The sequence below is a fragment of the Mirounga leonina genome, unplaced genomic scaffold (genome assembly GCF_011800145.1).
Source record: "Mirounga leonina isolate KUSES-001 unplaced genomic scaffold, KU_Mleo_1.0 Mir_96, whole genome shotgun sequence".
In the NCBI taxonomy this organism is placed as follows: Eukaryota; Metazoa; Chordata; class Mammalia; order Carnivora; family Phocidae; genus Mirounga; species Mirounga leonina.
In genome coordinates, this window is record NW_023270871.1 from 3,160,707 (window position 1) to 3,177,663 (window position 16,957).

Sequence of the window (16,957 nt, forward strand, 5' to 3'; positions counted from 1 at the left end):
ATAGAGAGCCCAGAAATGGACCCTCAACTCTATGGTCAACTAATCTTTGACAAAGTAGGAAGGAATATCCAGTGGAAAAAAAGACAGTCTCTCCAATAAATGGTGTTGGGAAAATTGGACAGCCACATGCAAAAGAATGAAACTGGACCATTCTCTTACGCCATACACAAAGATAAACTCAAAATGGATGAAAGACCTAAATGTGAGACAGGAATCCATCAGAATCCTAGAGAACACAGCCAGTAACCTCTTCGACCTTGGCCACAACAACTTCTTGCAAGACACGTCTCTAAAGGCAAGGGAAACAAAAGCAAAAATGAACTTTTGGGACTTTGTCAAGATAAAAAGCCTCTGCACGGCAAAGGAAACAGTCACCAAAACTAAAAGGCAACCTACAGAATGGGAGAAGATATTTGCAAATGACATAACAGATAAAGGGCTGGTATCCAAAATCTATAAAGAACTTACCAAACTCAACACCCAAAAGACAAATAATCCAGTCAAGAAATGGGCAGAAGACATGAACACACATTTCTCCAAAGAAGACATCCAGATGCCCAACAGACACATGAAAAAATGTTCCACATCACTTGGCATCAGGGAAATACAAATCAAAACCACAATGAGATACCACCTTGCACCAGTTAGAATGGCTAAAATTAACAAGTCACGAAACGACAGATGTTGGCAGAGATGTGGAGAAAGGGGAACCCTCTTACACTGTTGGTGGGAATGCAAGCTGGTGCAGCCACTCTGGAAAACAGTATGGAGGTTCCTCCAGAAGTTAAAAATAGAGCTACCCTACAACCCAGCAATTGCACTACTGGTATTTACCCCAGAAATACAGATGTAGTGAAAAGAAGGGGCACCTGCACCCCAATGTTCATAGCAGCAGTGTCCAAAATAGCCAAACTGTGGAAGGAGCCGAAATGTCTTTCAACAGATGAATGCTTAAAGAAGATGTGGTTCATATCTACAATGGAATATTACTCTGCCATCAGAAAGGATGAATACCTACCATTTACATCAACATGTATGGAACTAGAGGGGATTATGCTAAGTGAAGTAAGTCAGTCAGAGAAAGACAATTATATGGTTTCACTCATATGTGGAATATAAGAAATAGTGCAGAGGATCATAGGGGAAGGGAGGGAAGACCGAATGGGAAGAAATCAGAGAGGGAGACAAACCCAAGAGACTCTTGACTCCGGGAAACGAACTGAGGGTTGTGGAAAGGGAGGTAGGTGGGGGGATGGGGTAACTGGGTGATGGACATTAAGAAGGGCACGTGATGTGATGAGTGAGTACTGGGTGTTATACACAACTAATGAATCATGGAACACTATATCAAAAATTAATGATGTACTATATATTGGCTATTGAATTAAAAAAAAAAACTTGGAAGTAGAAGATGATGGAGTTTTAGTGTAAATATGCCAGGACAGCAGTTACATGGTTCTTTCTCTAGCACTACCTTTTCAAAGTCAAGAGCTAACTTCCAGCATGGCTATTGGGACAGTGTTTTACTGTCAAGAGGCACAGTGATCAGCCACTACTCCTTTCTGTAGGAGTATTTTCTTTAATCACTGAAGAAAAGATATGGCATTGGGCTATGATGAAAAACAGTATTGCATTATTGCTGCTTTCATGGTTTGGATTACTAAATTCTTTCTTGGGATTACTTATCAGACTTCAATTTAAACAGTACTTGGACCTCAGCTAGAGTCCCCTAATAAGTTAGCTGTTAACTTTACAATGTCTGAGGGGGGCTGGTATCAGTAAGACTTGATTAAATTACTTCTCAATTACTAAGTGTAAAGCTATCATGTTGTGGGTGTTCCAGGACAGTAGTTCTCAGGATTGGAAGAATACAGTTGAGTGCTCATCCGTAGGCCCGAGCAAATAGAGAAAAAACCACTGATTTCATGGTAATATCTGCTTTATCAAGTCTTTAAATGTTTTAAGTAAGGAAAATGATAAGAACCAGTTTAGTGCTGATTCTTTGTTATTTGATTTTGAAAATGATACAGTAAAATTTATCTTTTTAAAAAGTATACAGTTCTGTGATTTTTAAAACATGTATGGATTTATGTAGCCACTATCAATACAATCAGGATACAGAACAGTTCCATCACCCCCCAAAAACTCCTTTGTGCTGTCCCTCTGTAGCCACACTCTCACCTCTTCCCTGCCCCCCATTCCTAATCCCTAGCATTCACTGGTCTCCACTATAGTGCTGGCTTTTCAAGAATGTCGTCTAAATGCACTCATACAACATGTAACCTTTTTAGATCAACTTTATTATTATTATTATTAATTATTATTATTATTATTTTCAGTTAGCCAACATATAGATCAACTTCTTTTAGCAGAATGCTTTTGAGACTCATCCAGGTTATGGTGTGTATCAAGAGTTTGTTACATTTTATTGCTGAGTAGTACTCTTTGTGGTTATAGCCCAGTTTATCTTATTACAGGATATTTGATTGTTTCCAGTTTTGAGAGATTATGGATAGAGCTGCCATAAGCATTCATATATAAGTTTTTGTGTGAACAGAAGTTTTCATTTCTGTAAATACCTAAGAGTAGGCTTGCTGGGTCATACAGTGAGTATGTGATTATTTTTATAAGAAAATACCAAGCCGTTCTTCAGAGTAACAGTACCATTTTGCATTTCCACCAATGATGTATTTGTTTTCCACTTGCTCCATATCCTCACCAACAGTTTGTGTTGTGGACATTTTTTATTTTATACATTCTAATAGGTATGGAATGGTCTTTCTCATCACGGTTATAATTTGCATTTTTCTTTTTTAAAAGAATTTTTTATTGTTATGTTAATCCCCATACATTACATCATTAGTTTTAGATATAGTGTTCCATGATTCACTGTTTGTGCATAACACCCAGTGCTCCATGCAGAACGTGCACTCCTCAATACCCATCACCAGGCTAACCCATCCTCCCACCCCCCTCCCCTCTAGAACCCTCAGTTTGTTTCTCAGAGTCCACTGTCTCTCATGGTTCGTCTACCCCTCTGGTTTCCCTCCCTTCATTCTTCCCCTCCCGCTATCTTCTTTTTTTTTTTTCCTTAACATATATTGCATTATTTGTTTCAGAGGTACAGATCTGAGATGCAACAGTTTTGCACAATTCACAGCCCTTACCAGAGCACATAACCTCCCCAGTGTCTATCACCCAGCCACCCCGTCCCTCCCACCCCCCACCACTCCAGTAACCCTCAGTTTGTTTCCTGAGATTGAGAATTCCTCATATCAGTGAGGTCATATGATACATGTCTTTCTCTGTTTGACTTATTTCGCTCAGCATAATACCCTCCAGTTCCATCCACGTCATTGCAAATGGCAAGATCTCATTCCTTTTGATGGCTGCATAATATTCCATTGTATATATATACCACATCTTCTTTATCCATTCATCTGTCGATGGACATCTTGGCTCTTTCCACAGTTTGGCTGTTGTGGACATTGCTGCTATAAACATCGGGGTGCACGTACCCTTTCGGATCCCTACTTTTGTATCTTTGGGGTAAATACCCAGTAGTGCAATTGCTGGATCATATGGTAGCTCTATTTTCAACTGTTTGAGGAATACTGTTTTCCAGAGTGGCTGCACCAGCTTGCATTCCCACCAACAGTGTAGGAGGGTTCCCCTTTCTCCGCATCCCCGCCAACATCTGTCATTTCCTGACTTGTTAATTTTAGCCATTCTGACTGGTGTGAGGTGGTATCTCATTGAGGTTTTGATTTGGATTTCCCTGATGCCGAGCGATATTGAGCACTTTTTCATGTGTCTGTTGGCCATTTGGATGTCTTCTTTGGAAAAATGTCTGTTCATGTCTTCTGCCCATCTCTTGATTGGATCATTTGTTCTTTGGGTGTTGAGTTTGATAAATTCTTTATAGATTTTGGATACTAGCCCTTTATCTGATATGTCATTTGCAAATATCTTCTCCCATTCTGTCAGTTGTCTTTTGGTTTTGTTGACTGTTTCTTTTGCTGTGCAAAAGCTTTTTATCTTGATGAGGTCCCAACAGTTCATTTTTGCCCTTGCTTCCCTTGCCTTTGGCGATGTTTCTAGGAAAAAAACAAAGTATGCTTGATGCCAGATGGCAGCTGATTAAGCAAAAGCCAGTAGCTCTGCCTGTGGCACAGTTACGTCAAGGGAACACACCACCAGAGTAAGGGAAGGGACTCATACCAGGATCGATGACATTATTTTACTTCCTACAATATGAATGTCCCTGCAAATGTGCAGGGATCTTAGAAGCTTCCTCTTAGGCACATCTGCTGCAATCTGTACTATTTCATTATGTATTTTCCATTACCACTGTAATTTTTTTTAGGAAGGAAGAGAGGAAGAGAGGGAGGGAGGGAGGGAGAGAAGGACAGAACAGAACTGGTCTTAGGTGAGACAGAGGAAACATTCCACTCAGTCTCTCCTTCCCAATGCAGTTATATAAGATAGAAGGCATAGAGCATCCATTTGAGGACTCTGAAAAGTAAATAGTAGTAGGTAGATTGGAGAATTAGTCGTTTAGTTTCTCAATATTGTCTTCCAGAGTCCATCTCCTTGCCTACCTGAGAACTATGCCTTAATTCTTCTGTGTGAAATTTAGACTTAATTTTTTTTTTTGAGGCTCTCAAAAGCTTTTGTTTTGTTTTGTTTTTTAAATTTAGACTTAATTTTAACAGAAGATTTTACAACCCTTCCAAAGAGTTCATTCCTGTTGTTGAAATCCCTTACCATCAGATCTTTTTTATTTTTTTCCTGTACTTTAGCCTCACATTCTTAAGCTTAGAGCCCACATCCTTTACTCGAGTCCTCATGGAGTTGGAGAACAGCTGGTCAACATCCCCTGTTTCCTCTATTACAAAGTTTCTGTTCAGTCTTCTCTTGTCCAGGAGAACCAAACTTAGTTTTGGTTTTTTTTTTTTAACATTTCCTTGTGGGTCAGATTTTCTCAACATTTCTGTTCTCTCTGATACTCTCTTTTCAGCCATTCTCTCCTTGAAATAATGCTTGCTGTATGAATGCATTCAAAACCTATAGTGAGATGTCTTTCCTATAATTATCTCTTTGATAATCTATTTGAAATGATCTCATTTTGAGAGTTACATCGAGTTGAAGTGCCAATCACATGCTGCTGTAGGCTTCATAAATCATTGAAAGCAAAAGAATGAGGACCAAAAGGAGGGCTCGTTCAGTGTAATAGTTTCCTCATTTTCTAGTCGCATTTAACCCTGTACCGTGCTATATTAAAAGGCATCTGCTACTTATTGGTGTTAGCAGTTTCAAAGAAATGTTTTCTGTTTACTGTTTTGCTTCCATTTCTGGATCTGCAAAAACAATAGCAAGACTCACTATTACCTTTTTGGTTAAATAGAAACATTTTTTTCCTCCTCTATACTCTTGTGTTTGGTGTTCTTTTAATTGGTATTTAAATTTATTTGTATTTCCTTGTATAGATATGATTGCCATGAATGGTAAACTGGATGAAGAGTTAGCCACTAGATAATACAGCCCTGAAGGAGAAACATACTTGACTCCTTTATAAAATATCAGAAAAGGAGAACTTGATTTTGTAGACGTTTGAAGGTGTTCAAAATGGCACACTATTCTTTATACAATGTGAAAACATCCAATGCAATGATGACTAGTGCTTGTTGTCTAACCCCAGCACCATATGACATCCCACTGATAGCAGACCGGTGAAGGACTTCATGTCTTGGAGGATATTCTGTGACAGTTTTTCCTCTCCCAACCTGAATTTGATGAATGATCTTCAGTAACAAGTTTTCCAGCTGTTCTATCAGAGCTCTGGCCAGACTTTCACAATTATATATAGTGTGGGGAAGAAAGAGGTCTATAATTAACACATATCCCAGGGTAGTGTTTTTTTTTTTTTTTTTTTTCTTTTTTGGAGTGATAGATAATGCTTTGTCATGTATGAGGAGGGGTTATGAGACCCCCAAAGGGCAAAGTAAAAGAGTATGATTTGTAAAACATTTTTACCCATACTATATTAAGATAAATAGTGCTTTACATATCCTATATAATTCATTTTTGAAGATTCAGCTTTTCCGGTTTGGTTTGGTTTGGTTTGGTTTTACATAGTTGATGATTTCCAAGATCTAATTACGCATATTTCTTTATTTTTTTATTTTTTTAATTTTTTTTTTTAAAGATTTTATTTATTTATTTGAGAGAGAGAATGAGATAGAGACAGAGAGCATGAGAGGGGGGAGGGTCAGGAGAAGCAGACTCCCCGCTGAGCAGGAAGCCCGATGTGGGGCTCGATCCCGGGACTCCAGGATCATGACCTGAGCCGAAGGCAGTCACCTAACCAACTGAGCCACCCAGGCGTCCCTAATTACGCATATTTCTTATCTTGTAGTTAGGGATTTAATGGCTTTATCTACTTGTGCTTTGTTTATTCATATAAGCAGAGGATTTATGGTTATCTTTTTTTTTAAATTTTTTTTTTTTTAAGATTTTATTTGACACAGAGAGAGAGACAGCGAGAGAGGGAACACAAGCAGGGGGAGTGGGAGAGGGAGAAGCAGGCTTCCCGAGGAGCAGGGAGCCCGATGCGGGGCTCCATCCCAGGACCCTGGGACCATGACCTGAGCCGAAGGCAGACGCCTAATGACTGAGCCACCCAGGCGCCCCTATAAGTGTACTCTTAATCCCCTTTATTTATTTTACTCATCCTCCAACCCACCTCCCCACTGGTAACCATCAATTCTCTATAGTTAAGAGTCTGTTTTTTGGTTTGTCTCTTTTTTTCTTTGCTCCTTTGTTTTGTGGTCGTGGTATTTGCCTTTGTCTGACTGACTTATTTTACTTAGTATTATATCCTCTGGATCCATCTCTGTTGTTGCAGATGGCAAGATGTTATTATTTTTTATGTCTGAGTAATATTCCATTGTATATATATTCCACTTCTTTATCCATTCATCTGTTGATGGGCACTTGGGTTACTTCCATAATTTGGCTATTGTAAATAATGCTGCAATAAGTTAGGGGTGCATGTATCTTTTTGAATTAGTGTTTTTGTTTTTGTTTTTTTTGTCTTTTTGGTAAATACTGAGTAGTAGTATTACTGGATGATATGGCAATTCTATTTTTAATTTTTTGAGGATCCTCCATATTCTTTTCCACAGTGGCTGTACCAGTTTGCATTCCTACCAACAGTGTACAAGGGTATGTTTTTCTCCACATCCTCACCAATGCTTGTTGTTTCTTGTCTGTTTGATTTTAGTCATTCTGAGAGGTGTGAGGTGATACCTCATTGTGGTTTTGGTTTTTTCATTTTCCTGGTGATGAGTGATGTTGAGCATGTTTTCATGTGTCTATTGGCCATTTGTATGTCTACTTTTGAAAAATGTCTATTCAGGTTTTCTGCCCATTCTTTAATCAGATTGTTTCTTGGGTGTTGAGTTATAGAAGTACTTTATGTATTTTGGATAGTAACCCTTTATCCAATGTGTCATTAACAAATATCTTCTCCCATTCAATAGGTTGTCATTTAGTTTTGTTGATAGTTTCCTTTGTTGTGTAAAAACTTTTTATTTTGATGGAGTCCTAATAGTTTCTTTTTGCTTTTGTTTCCCTTGTCTCAGGAGGCCTATCTAGAAAAATGTTGCTATGGCCAATGTCAGAGAAATTACAGAGAAATTTTTATAGTTTCAGATCTTAAATTTAGGTCTTTAATCCATTTTGAGTTTATTTTGTGTATGGTGTGAGAAAGGGGTCCAGTTGCATTTTTTTGCATGTAGCTGTCCAGTTTTCCCAGCACCATTTGTTGAAGAAACTTTTTCCCATTGCATAATCTTGACTCCTTTGTTGAAGATTATTTGACCATATAATTGTGGATTTATTTCTGGGCTCTCTATTCTGTTCTATTGATCTGTGTCTATTTTTGTGCCAGTACCATACTGTTTTGATTAGTGCAGCTCGGTAATATATCTTAGTATCTGGGATTGTGTTACCTCCTGTTTTGTTCTTCTTTTTTCAAGATTCCTTTGACTATTTGAGGTCTTTTGTGGTTCCATACAAGTTTTAAGATTATTTGTTCTAGTCCTGTGAAGAATATTGTTGGTATTTTGATAGGGTTTGCACTAAATCTGTAGATTGTTTTGGGTAGTATGGACATTTTAACAGTGTTTGTTCTTCCAATCCATTAGTATGGACTATCTTTCCATTTGTTTGTGTCATCTTCAATTTCTTTCATCAGTGTTCTTTAGTTTTCAGAGTAAAGATCTTTCACCTCTTTGGTTAAGTTTATTCCTAGGTATTTTATTATTTTTGGTACAATTATGAATGGGATTATTTTCTTCATTTCTCTTTCTGTCACTTTATTATTAATGTATAGAAATGCAATGGGTTTCTGTATATAGATTTTGTTTCCTGTGACCTTACTGAATTTATTAGTTCTACTAGTTTCTTGGTTGAGTCTTTAGGATTTTCTTTTTCTTTTTCTTTTTTTTTAAAGATTTTATTTATTTATTTGACAGAGAGATAGAGCAGGAACACAAGCGGGGGAGTGGGAGAGGGAGAAGCAGGCTCCCCATGGAGCAGGGAGCCTGATGCGGGGCTCGATCCCAGGACCCTGGGATCATGACGAGAGCCAAAGGCAGACACTTAATGACTGAACCACCCAGGCGCCCCTAGGATTTTCTATATACAGTATCATGTGATCTGCAAATAGTGAAAGTTTTACTTCTTCCTTACATTGTGGATGCCTTTTATTTTTTTATTTTTTCTTGTCTGATTGCTTTAGCCAGGACTTCCAGTACTATGTTGAATAAAAGTGGCAAGAGTAGACATCTTTGTCTTGTTCCTGATCTTAGGGGAAAAGCTCTCAGCTTTTCACCATTGAATATGATGTTAGCTGTGGTTTTTTTCATGTATGGCCTTGGCCATCTTTAACTTGATGAATGAAGAAGGGTAAGGAGGCCTGGGTCTGTGTAGATTAGATTGAGAGACAAGGCCTTAGGTAGTGTTCTCAAGCTTTTTCTCAACCTGGTGCTCATAATGATAATGTGTGATATAAACAGATAAGGGTACTCTTCGCTGATTTGCCAAAGGCTCTAGGGCCCCTATGCCCATCTCAGGCCTGAGGAATTGCCTGCAACCCATCCTGTGCCCACCAGTGGGAAGCTCTGCTAGAATTTTAGAACTATGCCTCCAGTAAGTGCTGCTTTTATGTGGATCACTGTGGTATGGGGCCTCTGGGATATTTGCCTTGTAGGATCCACCACCAGTGTCACTCATCCTGTGGACTCCAGCTTCCAGCCGCCTGCTTGTTTCCGGCTCCCAGGCTGTCACTAATAAGAATAATTACCAGATTTTCTTCAGTCATTATTTATGCTTTCTTTGCCTTTGTAAATACTTCTCAAATAAGTGGATTGGAGCAAACTAACATTTAGTGTTTTGAATTAGATGAGGAAAATTGTATTTAATTTTCTTACCCAAGAGACCTTCCATTTTTCTCTGAGAACTTCTTCTTGTGATGAAATTCTTTAGGCATTTTTATTATCAGATACAGATGTGATTCATTTAGTGCCAAGAACAACTACCAGGTTTCAAATTTTTGCTGCTTTAGCAATTACCTTAATTTTAGAGCATAGGCTATAAATGAAAAGATTTTAATAAATGAATTTTCCATGGCTTTGATGGGAATTAGTTTGATTATTAGGTGCTAGTTTTTAAAAGTCATAATCTGTACATCTGTATCAAATATTTATGGGAGATATAGAGCAGCACTTCTCCTTGTTTGGTTTTTCTGCAGCAGCCCCTACATTTATAAAAATGGCATGGCATTTTTTTCTTTTCACCATTGAGCTGCTATCTGGTTTATCAGAAAATTACTTGGGGCAGGAAAGGGGGAGGATTGAGACGATTTCCAGCAAAGAGTGACAGTCGCTACATGTTTGGCCCTATGGTAGAACTTCCTTGGAGTTGGAGGAGGTGTGGAGGAAGAAGAAAGGATAGGTGTGTACTTAGAAGAGCAGAGAAAATGTCTTTAATTTTTTCCATTTGAGGGAAGTCTCCATGGAGATCAGGTGAGTGTTGAGGAATCTATTTATTGGAGACTGAGGCTTATTTACCAGGTTTGTTTCCTGAACTTTAGAGGGATGAAGCCAAGCCTCATAGCCCATGCATGCTGCAGAATAATCCAAATTTGGGGACATCATGGCTTTGGCAGGACAGGACAAATAGCCTAGTAAGGTATAAAGAATTCTCATATTACTCTTCTACCTCCCTGGCTCAATATTTTAATGTAGAAAGCAGTTTTTTTTTAATGTGAACTAAAACTTGGGCTGGTGAAAATGTGAAGAAAGTTCTTTCTCCAGTATTTTTCCGTTTTCATCTGCCTTCTCTTTATTTATTTTGGACTCATATCTTGATCTATGATCTTAGCCTTGGGAATCAGCACACACACAGCCATTCAAATGCAGTGGATATTCCTGAGGATATCCATGACTGTGAGGCTGCCTCTATACAGGTCTGCAAAACTGCGACAGTCTCCTTCACAGACAGGTGTAAGGCTCCTTATTTGAAAAATCTGAAAAGTGCTTGTTCTCCCAAGGAATCACTAGGTAGCTTATCCATTCTTGTACTATGTGACAAAAACCAAACATGAAAAAACCAGATAGAGTTTGGTTTACAGTGTGGCTCAGCAGCTGGGAAGGATCAGGAAATGGTGTTTCATCATAATCATGTTTAAGATGTAAAATTATGAAGGATGTTAGGCTTCTTTTAGCCTAGAATGTAAAGTAGAATAAGGGTGGTGTTTGGATATGTGCATTACAGACGCCTAAGAAATTATACAGGCATTGATTTCTTTTATAGTGACATTTGTGACCTGGGTAGTAGTGAGCCTTTTCCTTTATGATTTTAGTTATACCATCTGCCTTTTAATATAAACTTCCTAAGATTTCTACTTCTGGCTTAGGTAGGTTTGGAAATGATTTCAGATCTCCCACATCCCTTCCTCCCCATCTTCTAAAATAGGACTTTGCATAATTAAGTGGTATCAGGGAGCGAGCATTGGAGTTGGGAAAACCTCCCCACTGATCCCAACTCCTTTCTGTACAAGTTGTATGGCCTTGGGAAAGTTACCCACACTCTTACAAGCCTCAGTTTCTTGTTTTTGTGAAATGGGGATGACATTACTAAATTTGTAGTATTGTTGCAAGGATTGAGTTACTTTAAATAATATAAAATTCCAGAAACCTAGTGGTTCCCTTCCTACAGTGTCCTAAAATATAAATTCACTTCTCTCATTGGTTTCCTTCTCCTGTCTTTATTTGCTTCCATGATTTCACTTAAAGTAAACCAGAAAAACCACAGAAATAAATTATTTGGAATTTTTTGTGGCCTTTTTACTTTTGCTAAGGGGTAATTCCAAAATTCCTGTTTGGGAATATTGACACTGCTATTTGTACGCAGTGCTCTCTTCTTCCCCAGCCCACACCCCTGTTTTTTCTTTGGTGTCTGTAGAGAAGAAAGATCTCTGTGTTAAGTACATTAAAGTCTTGTAATTCCTTCTTATCATCTTGCTTATGATCTCCAGCCCCATTACCGTCTCTTTATGGCTGCTGCTAGAGCTAAGTACCTTTGGGGCAGATTGCGGTTACTTTGCACTGCCAAATTATAATGCTAAAATGAAGGTAGGCTTTGGTTCACAAGGCTACACCTAATTTCATGCTAAAATGGAGTTCAGCCTAATTAGCAAGGGAAAGCCATTAGCGGACCCACATTGTTTTGGTAAGGTGAAGTAGATGAGTGTAAGAATAAAATGCTTTATTAATTTAATTAAGCAAACCAGTGTATTAAAATATGCAGACTAATTTCAGAATCTAGTCCTTCCCACCACAGTGGGCTTCTGCCATTTGAATCTCATGATACAGTGTGAAGGCTTTCTCTTAGATCCGGGTAGCTCTTGTGTCATTTTCCTCTCCGGTCCTTCCATTCAGGCGTGCTCGGGACCCTCCGTTTGCTGCGTTGCTCAGGAAATCTGTAGGTCCGATTGTGTCAACCCCTGGCCACAGAAGCACCTCCTCAAGAACAGTCTAAAGGAAGGCTGGATGGTTGATGGAGTGAATGCACTGTTTCTAAGTAGTTATAGCTCATATGTCTTCTGATAGTTCCTTGGGTTTCTTAGCAGGCACGTGTCGCATTGTTGTTAAGTAAAGCCCGGTGTGTAAGTTTGACAAGTGAGCAGCGTGGCAGCTCTGCTTGCTCCCCAGCCCTGCCGCTGTCTCAGGGATTGTTTGGCTTGGCAGATGGCCAGCTCTCTGCTGTAAGATGCATTTCCTTGACAGGACGAAGTGCGGAGCCGCATTAGCTGCAAAGTTTACAAAGGTTAGCTAAACACACACAATAAATATTAATAAACAAAAAAGGCCCACCCACCTTTGACTTTGAATTCTGTTTCTGCATTCCATGTTTTGGAATCCCTGTAGTATTTGATTAATAACCAGTCTTAGGGTAATTGAGCCTTAAGTATCCTTTGCCTAAGTTAGGCTGCTCCCAGAGCCCTCATTGGCTGCTTTGGTGACTCATCGCCACAGTGGATGGAGCTCTGGAATGACTGTTTAGTTCAAGGGGTCTTATTTGCATTCTCCCTGCTTCCATGTGAAAAGGAGGGTAAATGTGCTTCTCCATGAGCTTTATGCTGACCAGCCATGTGTGTGTCTGAGAGCTCTGGAGGGGAAAGGATGTGAACAGGAATAGAGGTGCAGTGCCCTGAGCTTGGACTACCTAGAAAGCAGTCAGGCCTTGGTCTGTTGGCCTGGGCAGTTGCCTCTCTCTAACATTTACACCCTCAGCCTAGAGGGAGAGAGTAACAGTAACCTGCTGCCCCTGGAAACTGCCTATTTGGCTGGGTGTCTTGGAATTTACCAGGCCTACATTGTGGATCCTTTCCAATTCTGCACCCTGCTCACTTGAAAACATATTTGAGAACCAGTAATCTTAGACTGCTTACCCAGACCTCTAGAGAACCAAGGAAGAGAAATAACTTTAATACTATGTCCTTGAGATTGTCCTGGGGCCATTTGTGGGTGGCTGGGATTTCTGAAGGCCCTTAAAAGCCCCTCTTACTGTTATCTCTCATGCACGTCCCTCTCTTTAGGACCACATTAGGAAGAAACAAACCCTACTTGTTTGTAGGATACTTGAGTATGATAATGATCTAGAGAAATAAAATTATTCTCCATAGATAGTAATGATTTTAACTTGAAAATTGTCTCTAACTCTACTTAGCAAAGCAATCCATTTAGGCTTGGGTGAACTCTTTTAATTCATTCCAACAGCAAACATTTATTGAGCACCACACACTAATCTAGGCATTTGGGATACATTTCCACCCAAAACACACCAAGATCTCTGCCTATGTGGAAAATATGTTCACGTCAGAGAAGCAGATAATAAGCATAATTAACGATAAATTACATATTATGTTAAAAGGTGATACATGCTTTGGAAAAATGAAAAAACAGAGTAAGGAAAGTTGTGGGGTACTATTTTAAATGGGGCAGTCTTGGCGTGATGACATGTAAGCATTGATTTGAAGGAGACCAGTATTGGCTTAGATGAACTTATTCTAGATAGGGTTTATGAAGTTAAGTTTGTGACTCTTCTCATGTTTCCTTATACCTGGCCATGACCATTTGGAAATTTCCAGTGGCCAAGGCATGGTTCTCAAATTAACCTCAGTGGCAGAGCACCTGTAAGTCAGGCTGTGCTTTGTAGACCATGAACTATTGATATCCTTAATTTCATCTTACCAACCAAGCACAGTTTTAGAAGATGAAATATGTCTTCTATACTCATGCATTATAAAGTAGGTTTCACAAGCATATGTGAAAAATGACAACCCTCCCCCAAAAGCCAAACCATATATGATATACTGTTTTCAAGGATTTTTGTTAATATTCACTTACCACTCTATGTTTTATCATCTTTTAGCACTTGCTAGTGGACACTTGGTAGCAGGCACCATAGGTTTAAGAAAAATTATAAAAACCTGCCCTTTTGGGCACCTGGGTGGCTCAGTCATTAAGCGGCTGCCTTCAGCTCAGGTCATGATCCCAGAGTCCTGGGATCGAGTCCCACATCGGGCTCCCTGCTCAGCGGGAAGCCTGCTTCTCCCTCTCCCACTCCCCCTGCTGGTGTTCCTGCTCTCGCTGTCTCTGTCTCTGTCAAATAAATAAAATCTTTAAAAAAAACAACAAAAACCTGCCCTTTTAACCTAATTTTACCCCCGCCCCCAAACTGGGAAAACACAGCCACTCAATTTTCTCAGGAGAACATCTCAACTGTCTTCAGTGGTGCAGCGCTTAAGAACCACTCTTGTATTGTCAGACAAGAATTAGAAGTCCTGCAGACTCTTACATTTCCTCTTGAGTTCCTCATGAATCTCAGAGAAGGATTTGTGGCCATATAACTATATGCATACTTCCTGCCTGTCAAGTGGGAGCCAGAATTTCTATCAAAAGGGATTTGAGGAGATTCACAGATACTCTGTCTTAACAAATGAGTGGGATGGTTAGGGAGAAGAAACCAGAGAAATTCAGCCTGAGATAGATTTGGAAGGCAGGAATTTCATGATTTTTATTTTACTATTAGAACCTAAAATAACAGTATCTAATTGTACGCTTTTTTCCTTAGTCCTTGTACATTGCTTGGCATGTGATGATTTTTAATAAATCTTGAATTGGTGTTTCCACTCATTACTTGTTCTATCAGAGTGAGATCTGCAAAACCTAGCACATGGTGTCTCTGCCTACCAATTTTAGCTTTATCTTTCCCCCCTTCATTCTATCCCTGCTAAACCTCCCACCTCGGCCCTCTTACTGCAGACAAAAATTAAAAACAGGTTGTAGTTCTCACTGAGAATTCATTCTTTTTGACCCCAGAGCACCACTTATTTTCCTTAGCAGTAATGAATTCAAAGGATCATAACTTCCAGTGAACCTTCTCTTAAATAGTTTTTCATTCAGGTTAATGTCAAGTCTTTGTATGCTGTATCTCTGTTTTACTTCTGCTATTATCCTGCTGGTTTATCTCATAGATAGGGAGGTATTTTTCAATGCCTGAAAATATGTGTTGTTCCTGAAAAAGCTTTATGAGATTTGGATCTTTGTGAACTAAAAACAATAAGCACCTGGCTTCAGTCTGCTGTCCAGAGGGACATATTGTGTGTATAAAAGCATGAAACACTGAGATCTAAATCTGCTTCAGTGGTAAGCAGAATTGAGTTATGTGGGTTTAGCATTCCAAGATGCCAGCCTCGCGTTGGTGGTATAGTGGTGAGCATAGCTGCCTTCCAAGATGCCAGCCTCACATGGCACTGGAGCTGGGGAAGCCTAACTTTGTGGTTGCTAGGTTGTCAGGAAAAGAGAGGAGCAGTGTCAGGAAGGAGCATCTTTTTCATTTTTAAAGGGTATCACACATATAACAAGTGATGGAATAGAACCTAACCTCAGGGACACAACCTAATGGTTTAAGGGGGAAATGTCCTAAAAATTATAGGTAGCCATCAGGATGGTATTCAGTTTAGTAAACTAGCCATCAAAGTACTAGCAGGATTTTTCCCATTTTTATTTGGCGTCTTTAGTTGATTACCATGCCTTTCCTTTTCAGAGTGTTGTCCGCTGCCTGTGGCATCCAAAGCTGAACCAGATCATGGTAGGAACTGGCAATGGATTGGCTAAAGTCTATTATGACCCCAACAAGAGCCAAAGGTATTTCATAAGTATTGCCTGTTTTAGATGGATGACAACAACTGGGGGGAGGGCTTCTTTTCCCAGCCTGCTTTTATTTATTTCCCCCTTTGATGGGGATCCACCCTTTTAGAAAACGCAGCTGGCACAGAGTAAAGCCTCAAACTCCTGGTATTGTACTTTAAAGAGGATTTGGATATTGCCCTTGATCCAGACAGAATTCAAAGTGAAAGTTTCCTGGGGATTTGCAGTTCTTTAGCTGAAATATTGAGTGCAAAGGGGGAAAAAGTCTTGCCCACTTCGCATACCACCCTGGACATGGCATTAGCAGTGATACATGTAAGGGATTAACAAAGCAGGGAACTAACCACTTACAGGAAATGGAAACAGCTAGTCTGTTTTGTTCCCTTTCTGTTTGGTCTTTTATCAGGTAGTGGTTTGGATTTGGGGGGTTCTCTGCCAAGGGGACAGCACAAATTATTTCCTCTCCGACCCCATGCCCACCCCAAATGCTAGACTTAAACATCCCAGTGTGTTTCAGAAGTCTGAAAACTTCACTGGAGTCTCCATCAGTTCCTCAATTATTTTCATTTTCTTTGGGCACAAAGGCGAACATTTGTCACAACCCCAAAAGATGGTTTTGTTTCTCTCTTAAGGTACAGTACTTGATTAGCTCTTTCTTTAGAGTAAGCCTTGGTTACCTAGTATTTAAGTTCACATGCAAAATTAATTGGGCTCCCCCATAAACCTATTTTGAGATCCCACATCCTTTTTGAGGAAAGGAAACTCCTCCTCTATTTATGAATACTCGTTGTTGTAATTTGGATCTGAATAGAAACAGACAGTCCTGTCTTCCCTTGGAACTTTGTGGACTAGCTTTGGAACCCTTGCCCTATAAAATAAAGTTTTTATTGTGTTTAAGAACAAATAGGATTTTGTTTTTTAATAAAGAAATTGAAAATGCTAATGTAATTAGAATGAGAGAGAGTCTGTTTCACTTGAGAAAACGATGAGCCCCATTTGATAGCACCGATTTGGAAGCTTCTGTGTTTGGAATCTTGAAGGAATTTTTTTATTTGTATTTGCTCCTCCTGAGAGGGATAGCTCATTATTACTAAGGAGAAGTGAAATGTTCTAATCAGACTTTTGGTTAATCCCACACATTCTTGGGCAGTTGCCCTGTGGCAACACTGCCA

At 39.4% G+C, this 16,957-nt stretch overlaps 1 protein-coding gene across 2 annotated transcripts in view; it reads left to right on the forward strand.

Moving 5' to 3' along the window:
* LOC118006400 (WD repeat-containing protein 70) overlaps positions 1-16,957 on the forward strand; it is a 296,166-nt gene that overhangs the window by 253,593 nt on the left and 25,616 nt on the right. For both annotated transcript variants that reach the window (XM_034999023.1, XM_034999025.1), the window contains one exon: positions 15,682-15,782. In XM_034999023.1, the coding sequence (XP_034854914.1) occupies positions 15,682-15,782 (101 nt within the window). The remainder of the gene's footprint in view (positions 1-15,681; positions 15,783-16,957) is intronic.